This window comes from Beta vulgaris, chromosome 2 (genome assembly GCF_026745355.1).
Source record: "Beta vulgaris subsp. vulgaris cultivar EL10 chromosome 2, EL10.2, whole genome shotgun sequence".
Lineage (NCBI taxonomy): Eukaryota > Viridiplantae > Streptophyta > Magnoliopsida > Caryophyllales > Amaranthaceae > Beta > Beta vulgaris.
Genome location: NC_079203.1, coordinates 54,922,949 through 54,933,768, shown reverse-complemented (window position 1 = coordinate 54,933,768; position 10,820 = coordinate 54,922,949). Strand labels below are relative to the sequence as shown.

General features: G+C 33.6%; 1 protein-coding gene across 1 annotated transcript; it reads left to right on the top strand.

Moving 5' to 3' along the window:
* Nucleotides 1-5,957: 5,957 nt before the first annotated feature.
* Nucleotides 5,958-10,820, top strand: LOC104903962 (hypothetical protein). Its single transcript, XM_010692116.4, has 2 exons — nt 5,958-6,722; nt 10,209-10,820. The coding sequence occupies exons 1-2, from the start codon at nt 6,268-6,270 to the stop codon at nt 10,435-10,437; spliced, it is 684 nt and encodes a 227-aa protein (XP_010690418.1). The 5' UTR covers nt 5,958-6,267; the 3' UTR covers nt 10,438-10,820.

The following is a 10,820-nucleotide window of genomic DNA, read 5'->3' as shown; positions in this document are numbered from 1 at the left end:
CTTTATCCTTACCTTTATTTTAAGAAAAAACCATCAATTTTTGTAAGTACCAAGTTAGTTTTGCATGTTTCTTGATCTTTATTTATAATTTGTTGAAAACGATCATAGGGGAAAGTCTAGTCTAAGTAGTAAGTAGATATCTGAAAATTACACAGAAGAACTCAGAAGTCAATAATGCTGCTAGCATAGTGGCATGGGCCAAGCATGAAGCATTATTTAATGGTCGAACCGTCGAAGTCGATGCATCATGCATGTGAACCAAATCTCAGTTTCAATGAATTATTGAGGTGACATACAGATACAGATACATTGCAAACTAGTAAAGTTTCCTTTATAGAGTATATTGGATTTGGTTATCTGTATGACTTTATCTCCCCAACAGAAGTATTTAATTGTACATTGACTATATACGTATGTAACATAACTGTGTTTGGTAATTGTTCAATTTATATCGCACGTTTATGAAATACTCTTAATACAGTGCATATTATGTAATCCATTAATTAAAATAGGGCATCACCTCTCTTTTGAACCAAAAATAGACCTTCTTGAATTAAAAAAAATGTGACCCATATATATGAACCACATATTCACATCCATCAATCCATAATTAGTTGTCGTTATATGTATATACATACTTACAAATATCATTTTATTTTATTTTTTTGATAATTTGCGGACGTTTTTATTAGAGTAAAGCTGGGCAACCAGATTAGTACATAAGAGACATCAGCTTACAAGATAGCTTATGCCTATGACAATCATTAAGAGAATTACAGAGACCAAGCTAGCACCAAGCTAAAAATTCATCCCTGCATTGAAGGCCTTGCTTTGCCAGGGGATCAACGACCTGATTAGATTCACGGCCCTTGTGAATCACACAAAACTCATCTCCCCTTTGAATTGCATTTCGAATGAAGTTTATGATGAAGTTTAAATTCCATGGGCCTCCGCTCTTTGAATTACACCATCTCACCGCATTTGAGGAGTCAGACTCGATAATGAATTTCTGGGCTTTTGCGTTTGATCACTGTCAAGGGAAATTGAGATTACTCGGTGTATAGCTAATATTTCAGCTTGATTTATTTCCAAAGAGGGGAACTGGTCTGGAGAATAAACAGATGAATTTGCCTTTAGAGTCTCTAAGAACTCCTCCAATCGATGATTGTAAGGGTGAGTTTATCCCTCAGACCCTAACCCAACCTTCAGACTGTGTCACATCAGCTTTTCACTAATTTTTACCTACTTTTTATTTTTCAGACTCACTCCAGACTCATTCCAGTTTTACACTTTATCCCTCAGACTCACTCCCGACTCTCTACCAAAAGTTGAATATATTATTTTATATAACATTTATACAGTTATTTGCATTCAAGGAAGACAAAAAAAAAAAAAATAACTTGTGGGGCTCATAACCAAGTCTGAGATTGAGTTTGGGAAACCAAAACTCAATCCCAGACTCAGCTTTACAATTCATGAGATTATCGGCAGTCTGGAGGCAAACTCACCAAAGTCTGCAGTGAGACTATGGGGTCCAGACTACCGATATTCTCACTCTAAGATTGTAGGATTAAGAGAGACATCCACATTCCATTTAAGGTAGTGTGGAGGGGGAGGTACCCATGCATCCACAAATATCATGTTATTAAGTTTAGCCATTCTTTATACTTCCTCCGTTTCTAAATAAGTGCAACATTTCAATAGTGTTTATTATTCACAGTTTAAGCTTTAATTAGCTTTGGTGATTTACATTTTAGGAAAAACATAGTCATGTGGGATCTTGTTAGATTCATCTGAATGTGAATTTTTTTAATATCAACTTTTTATAATTTTTACTTATTGATAATTGAAGATATTAAAGGTTAAAATAATGCATTGGCAAACGTAAAAACAAGAAATGTTGCACTTATTTAGAAACGGAGGAAGTACATGTTAGAAAGGTAGCTCCAATTCTATCTAAAAAGTACTAATATACATATCCACCAATGAAAAAATAGATAGTGTTGTCCGTAAATATTGTATCTCGTAAATACAAATCTACAAATGTCCATCATGAAAAAGCGCACATGTATATACTCCCTCCGTCCCTTAATAGAGTGCCCATTTCTCCAATGCACGTTTGCCAATGCACGTTTTGTATTGTTAATATCTTTAATTTCATATTAGTAAAAATTATAAAAGTTTGATTTTCTTAATGTACGTAATGAGACGAATCAAACAAGACCCCACATGACTATGTTTTTTCTTATATATTAGAAATATTTTTTGAGGGCTTTCTTTACCTTTGAATAGTGTCCAAAAAAGAAATGGGCACTCTATTAAGGGACGGAGGGAGTAATTTGTATAGGTGCCACAAAATATTGGCATACACGAAATATCCAAAATACTATTCCTGTTTTTTGAGGGAAACAGGAATAGTTAGTTAACATCCTACTCCATTAGGGCTAAATTATTAGTTCAATTATAAATATATTTCCTCTTTTCTCTTTCAGTTGCATATTTTCTATTTTGAAGTGTTTGAAATTAAGTGCAACATTACTTATTTTGGATATTTTTCTCTCTCTTTCTTATCATCTCACGGAATTTTTTTTTTTTTTCTCTTTCCTCACCTAATCACCTTAATTTAAGTGTTTTCTCTCATGTTGCACCTAAATCAAAATAAAGGAAGTATTACAAATAGAATAGTAAAAATATAAAATAATAATACTGTATACAAAGGAACAAAAAGTAGATACTCAATGAGATGAGCAATAAGAATATATCGTCAACTGCAATGAGAACCTAGAAGCAACAAAATCCTTAAAAGCTACGAAGTGAAGATATGCTTAAGTAGCCTCAAATTTCTCATGACATCAGATAGAAGATACGAGCTTACGAAGGAAGTGGATTCATAGTTCATTCCGAAGCACTTGTGACAAATTGGCAATCCATCATTCGTGTACTCGCAATATGAGAGAAAAGCAACTATTTTCCTCTTAATTTAGCAACTTAAATTAACTTCATATTGTGGAAGTTTGAATAACCTTGACCCCATATTGTTTTAAAAAACACATTTTCTTCACTTTTATAAACTTATGAGCATAGAGAGTGAGGGATAGCTCGATTGGTTAGAGCTTCTCTTCCGATTTCAGGTGATTTTGGGGTCAATTCTCATTCCTGTCCTTGTGGCTCATTCGCACCAAAAAAAAATGAACTTATAAGCATAGGATATTATGATTGGTCTATTATGTATTACTAGTTTTATTTGTACATTTGTAAAAAAACCAAAATGGTAAGGAGAAGTCTCCTATTAAATCGGAACCTCACACAGGTTAATCTGACCAACTCAGCTACACAAGCAAAGCCGTTTAAAAGTAGGGGAAGGTAAGGGATTCCAACCCCCAAAGTTTTCATGGTGAAGGTTATACCTACCACAACCTTAAGGTTGTGAGATACTTCGTACAAACCTTACCACTAAACCAAGTAGACAAATGCTACTTGATAGTCTTATTTGTACTTTATCAACAACCTCCTCACATTCTTATAGTATATGCACTAATAGTAAAATTTATTAATTACAACCTTGCTAACCTTTGCCAATAAATTTATGAACTAATATGTATTGAACATATTATTATGTTTTTTTATAAAAATATGTGAATTAGTAATCCGTATCGGATTCGGATTGTGTTTGGATTGCAATTTTTGAAAATTCAGATTTTTGGATCTGATTGGATTGAGGGTAATTGGATCCAAAAATCCAATATAACCGAATCGTAATATGCCTTGTATATGTATCTGGATTGACCTTAAGTGTTAAACTGTTTTTTTTTTTCAAAAAAAAAAAGCCTAGTTCATAGCTAAGTTGGCGTAGCACTTCAACCCTTCCCCTAAAACTCTAACACCACTTACAAAAATTATTAAAAGAGACGGTCTAATTTTAATATAAAAGTAGACTTTGACATTAAATGGATTAAACTAGTCACCAAAAGAAATTGACCTAGTCACTATTGAGCTAATTCTGTTTTAAATATTGGATTTACCATTGCCTAATTTTAATTTTAAAATAGGCGGTCTCTTACACAACAAATTCCACTACTTAATTCCTCATTTTCTATATCTACTAAGGTGCTGGTGTGCTTAATTTTTTCATCGAAAAACTAAAGTTTTAAAAAATTGAATTTTCGGATCACATCCAATCTAGAGTATGAAATTCGGATTGGATCGATTTGAATTCAAACTCTAATTAGTTTGGATCCGAATTGAAAAAATTAAATCCAAAATTTATTCGAATCGATTCGAATTACGCCCTAATCCGAACCGTAGACCTAAAAATTCAACCCATGCTATATCCAGGTATGGTATAGCCGTATAGCCGTGAAGTGCAAAAGTGAGAAGTGTTTGTGTTCTTTTTGTGATTATATTATTGAAGGTGGAGGCATGCGAATAGTGGGGCGTCCTCGTCATACCCCGTGACGAGAGTAAAAAGAACGGTGCTAATCATAATTTCACGGAAGAGACAAATGTAAGAATATTGATTATCATCCTCTACCAACAAAACCTTGTGTTATCCTCATATTTTCTGGTGTACTATATGCTCCTAAATGTTTTTAAACAATATTGTTTTGATATTTAATTCCTCCATTTTTTTTAGTTGATATATTTTTCTTTATTTGGAGTGTGTTAATTTTAGTTTTTACATTTACACATTTATATTTTTGATATGTGAGTCCTACTTTTATTTACAATTTTCTTTTATTCTCATCCTACCTACTAATGATAGATAAAATATAAGCTATTTATTTTTATATAAAAAAAAACCATTCCTTGGCAATTGTGCGAAGTTTAAATATTTACAATAAAGCATTAAAGTCTACTCGACTAATGTAGTAGAGGTGATCAAAATGTGCCGCACTCGGCTTGAAAATGGGCGGATTTTGGGCACTTTTTTCGGCCCGCAACTAGACCCATTTTTTTTTTTGAGAAAAACCCATGCCACATACTACTTAAATATGAAAAATAGGCCTTTTTGGCCCGACCCAAAAAAGGTTAGAAAAGCCTATATAGTCCGGCCCGAATTAGTTGCTTTTGGCTTGGGAATTTCGGCCGGAAACATGCCACTTTATAATAGGTTATACAAGTAACCCATTTATTAAATAATTATTTGAAAAAACTAAACATGCATACTTTCAATAATTATTTTCTTTAAAACTAAATGAGCAACTATTGAAGTATGCATGTCTAGTATTTACTTTTTAGCAATATTTTACCTTTTCTTATACCAATTTTTAGATTCATCAAGATATTTTTCAAGATTTTTCTATATGTATAAGCTAATAATGTAAAAAAAAAAGTCATTTTGGGATCGAAAATGTCAATTTAAGTCTAAGTTGTTTAATTAAATGGGTTAATCTTGTCAACCTATTTACTTAGAGCAACTCCAATGGTGCAAAAAAAGGACTTGCTAGCAATTTTGCAAAAATACTTAGGTAGTTGCTTAACCATTGGAGTACAAATTGGAGTTTTGCTTTACTAAGCAAATTGGCTCTATAGAGCAAATTGGCTTAGCCAAAATGTTGGGTCCCACCCCACAAATACCTTCTCAATAAGTGATATTTTATATATTAAAAAAAAGGAAAAAGTGATTGTGGGACCTACTTAAGCAACAAAATAGTTTAGCTAAACCACTAAAGGGGAAGTTGGCTAAAGATAGAATTAGCTAAGGAAAATGATGTGACATTTTTAGCCAAGTATTGTTTTAGCTAACCATTGAAGTTGCTCTTACGCAAATCAACAATTCTAAATTCTAACCCTAATCCGCTTATTTCGAATTAATGTTCATACCAAATTATCAATCAGATTAGATCAACTTTTACGAACCTTATATAAAAATGTTGGTTTAATAAATGCTTCTCCTATTATAGAATATAAACAAACTTGAATAAATTGGAAAAAGGAAAAGTAAAAAGAGGCAACCCTGACTAGTATCTTAAGATGTTTAACCTGTTGTCTGTAAAAAAGCAGTCTCTTCTCCTTCCATTTTCTCTCTCCTCCGCCTCTTGTAGAACAAATGCAACACAACAACAACAACAAATAATAAAAACTCCATCTTTTTCTCTCCTCTTTCACCTACTCTTCATTCTTCAATGGAGTAGCAGAGAAAAAACAACCCCACTTAATAATAAGTGAAAGGAGAGAGAAAAAAAAACACCCACCATAAAATAACCCACTTTCATTCTTTAAACTTATACACATTTTAATGATCTTAACTTCAAAAAATAACTCCCAATGTCAACATTAATCACTACCCAACAACACCATGTTATTGATATTGAGCAAGAACTTCCTCGCCGGAGCTCCGGCGAAGTTTCCGACGACGACGATGAAGAAAGTGTCTGTTGCTCCGACGAAGAAAATGAACGTTGTACAAGAGTTGTTACTGAAGATGGTGTTAATGGGAGTTTAAATAGTGAGAAAAGAAGCTTTTCATCATCATCAACTTCTTGTTTATCGGAATGTTCAGTGGATCTAGAGAGAGAAAATGTTGGAGCTGTAATTGGGGAGACAAAAATAAGTCTACATTTGTCAAAAGTTGAGAGAGATTGTAGAATTTGTCATCTTAGTTTAGATGGGTCTAACCCTGAATCTGGGTTCCCAATTGAATTGGGTTGTTCTTGTAAGGAAGATTTAGCTGCTGCTCATAAACATTGTGCTGAAGCTTGGTTTAAGATTAGGGGTAACAAGTAAGTTTTTTTTTTTCTTTTATCAGTTTTTAGTTAGCTTCTTATTGATTTCATATACTACCTCCGTTTTTTTATTTATTGCGCAACGATTTGACATAAAGTAGAGAAGAAAAATGTGTAATCGTTGCAAATAATAGAAAACGGAGGTAGCATACTAGTATATGTGTTTAGATTTGTGGTGGTCATATTAAATGTTAATTGTGTTTAGTTTTTGTCATGAATTTGGCATGGTTTTTTTTTAAAACGACTTAATATCAGTAACATTTTGTTTACGAAAATGTGGCACTTGATGTACAAAGTTTGTATATTTTGGATGTGATATGATATTTTCTCTTTCTAATCTTGCTTATTTTGGAGTTAGTGATAAACCCATGTGTTAATTGTTGATTGGGTGATAATCTTTGGTGCTTAACACCTAATAAATAGATCACTCAAAAATCGAATCTTGCTGTTTTTTTCTTGGAAAAATGGTCCTTAGTTTGGAATTTGGATTAATTGTGAGTGGGCTGAGTCATGTATGATGCTTTTTTACTCTAGTTCATATGGAGATTTCATTAGGTAATCTATAAAAGGAGTTTTTGTATTAGGTATATTGGTGGACTAAAAAGTTATAGTGAGAATAGACATTTTGTTGGTTGGATAAAGGAAGAAAAATGTTAAAATTCAAAGTAAAGTTGGTTAAAAATGAGTGAGGGAATCAAGTTTAATAAAGGAAAAGGAGTAAGGGCCATAGTAGTTCTCTGCTTGTTTATCTTATATTAATTAGATTAGATTCTTTTATATGTACATTGCTTATAAATGAAGTTTTCTAATTACATCTTATGTCGGCTACTTCCTTTTGTTAAGTATTTCTTGAGATGGTTTAGCTATATGTGAATGTTATAGCTGACTTTTCTGAGTTAGGTGGTGTGCTCAAGGTTGTTATCTATTTTATGTCATGTGAGATATGGAAAGATCTTTTTCTTGTGTTTAATTTGGTTAGATTCTTTGGCTGTTAGTTCTTAAAGATGAAATTTGGCAAAATGATGCAACACATATGTAGCAATTGCAAATTCAATTCCACCTTAAGAATATCCCTGTTTCCCTTTCCCTTTCGCCTTGGCGATGCTTTCTTCAGTGGGTACATGACACTGGAGGAAGAGATATCCGATATGTGGCGGTGAGCTATTTTGCTAGTCTATTTGGGTAAAGAATATAGTTGACATTTATAGCTATAACATGTGACTTGACAAATTCGACATCTTAATAGATTGACATTTGACAAAATTGATGTACAACTACATTTTGAATGTTCTCAAATGTGTGGCCAACTTGACTAGTTTGGTAATGTTTTACTGGGGAGTTGTTTTTTTAAATTGAGGTATAAATCTCTCATAAGCTGCATAATTTATCTGAGCTACTGATTAATTGAATTATAATCCTGGTGCATTGCTTTACGTGATTTTCACATATCTGAACTTATTGTCCATGGACTTAACTAGCTTAAACTTATTAGTGTCTTTTGTAGTTCTGAATTACACTTTGATATCCCCTATTGGCTCCAAACCTAACCTATTTAATATTTTCTAACTTATTGGCCTTAAACTTAACTAATCTGAACTTATTAACCTTGACTATACTTGTCTGAATTTATGTTTCCTGAAATAAGTACGGAGAATAGAGCCATAGTTTTCTTGCCTTTTCATTTCTGATATGACTCGGGTTTCTGGGTGTGTTGTGGAGTTGAAAGTGGTCACTGAATAGGAGCAGAAGATAGTTGTCTTCTTTGTGACTCTATTGGAAATATCTCACTCTTTCCTTCAACCACAGGAAGCGTTATCTTGAAATTTCTGCTTAATGTTCTTTTGATTAGAAGTTTTTATTATTAGTGTTGGAGTCTGATAGTGGCTGGATGCATTTCATCATCAACGAGTTGTGCAATGAAGTTCAATTGCTGATAAATGCTCTAAATATGTCTTATAAGATGTGATGAAGTAGGTCTCCAAGTGCTTGAAAGTATGGAAGATTGTTGCAGTGTATCACTGTCTGGTTATGCTTGCTTTCGTCTCAGTAGTGGTGGCTGGGGCTCTGCTCTGAAAATTGGATGCTTGATTGCTGTTTTCCTGTCCTTGGACTATGTAGAACAGGATCGATATGGTTCTTGGGCATACTGCATGTTTCTTGTTTGATCAATAGAAAACTCAGTGCTCCTCTTTTCTCCTTCTTGCTGTCAACTTTCTTAGGATTCTGCTATTTTCTGGGATTCATCGTAATCCTTTTCTCTTCTATAATCCCCCAAAATTTTCTATTGGCTAGTTGTAGGTAGCCTGATAAACTCTTTTTTACAGTTCTGACTTGTATCTTGGAGTTAGATGCTATCCTTTTGTGATAGTTTACTGTGTTGCATAGATGCAGGGTTTGAGAGCGATATTTCTATGAGATTGAAATCCAGCTGTTTCTGTTGGAGTCCTATGTACTTTTGGTCTAATATGAAGTTCCTTTTGTTATCTTATGTTTAGAGGCTAGATATAAGTATCTTGGAACAGAGTGAAGAGTATGAGTAACTTAGCCTATTTCTTAACGTGGATCTGCAAATGAAGTTATGAATCATGAGCTCTGCCATTTGATCTTCATTGTTCCTTTGTGTCTTATATGCAACAGGGTCATTTTCAATTGTTTACTTGTATCTTTGTTACATTGCAGCTACAAATATTTGAACTGTTTTTTTCTGTACATTGTGTTGATGTGGTTCTTATATTCTTTTGCCATCGGCCATTCACTTATATTCTAGTTATCAATGTTAATGCAAAAACTAAGAATTTAAACATTTACATGTGGAATGCTTAATTAAGGGCTTAATTGGAAATAGATGTCAATATGTCATTAGTTATTAGAATTAGACATAAGCATGTTACATAAAAAGAATCTAATTTAAGACTAGAATATAAATTGTTAGGATATTGGTCCTGAAAAATCTTAATTATGTCTTTAATGTAATTGGGCAAATAGACTTCAGCATCACTATATATTCGTTGATTAATAGTGCACCAACTTGATATTTGCTCTATTGTTTTTATAAAAAATAAAGAAGTTTATCATCTGAACTGTTCCTCAGTCTGATCTCGGGAGTTAGGAGTAGACGTTTAAAGTCTGGAGTTTTTGTTTGCCATGCATTGGGACACACCTGGTAGCCTTGATTCAAGTGATCTAGTCTTCTGGAGATTGATTAAACCAACAGTTGTGTTCTTGTGGGGACTATGTTGATGCTCTTGTTGCATTATCTGGCGTATTATCTCAGGGTCATCTTTGATGTTAAAATCTGTCCTCACAGTTCTTTTATTTTTATTTTTTCTCTTTTTTCTTTATTTTTTCCCTTGTTCAAAACTCTCGCCTATTGGCACAGAAGACCCTTACAGAATTCTCCTCACCTCAACAACAGCTTTATGTCAATTTTACTTCCTGATTGTTTGACTGGTCTAATCCTTTTTTCCCTTGAATTTGACACAGAATATGCGAGATCTGTGGTTCAACGGCTCGCAATGTGGTTGGCGTGAGTGAAGTTGAACTAATGGAGCAGTGGAATGAGACTAACGATGCTACAGCCACGGCTCCCCCACCTCATCCTGCCGAGACACGACATTTCTGGCAAGGGCATCGGTTTCTGAATTTTCTGCTTGCGTGTATGGTCTTTGCCTTTGTCATCTCTTGGCTCTTTCACTTCAATGTTCCATCTTAAGATTCCTGTACAGAAGCCATGGCTAGTTGTTGTAATGTTTCAAGAAAAAAAGATAAGAATATATAAATTCTGCAAAGGCTCCATCAGCAAAATGCAGGTATCCTTGTACTCCATTTCTCTCTCTTCAAGTGTGTCTTATAGTAGCATTAGGTAAGGTTTGTTTATAGTATTAGACTAGCCTCAAGAGCTCTTTAGCAACTTTCATGTCAAGTTGTATCCATTATGGAGATGTATGTCGACGACATACATCGATCCTATCACCATTGCCTATCATGTTGTAATCTGTTAGATTCACTCTGTTGCATTTTCACTAGGGAAAAAAAAGAGCAAGTGTATTAAGAAACTTTTTCAAAGGAGAAATGAGATCCTTCTGCTTCTAAGTA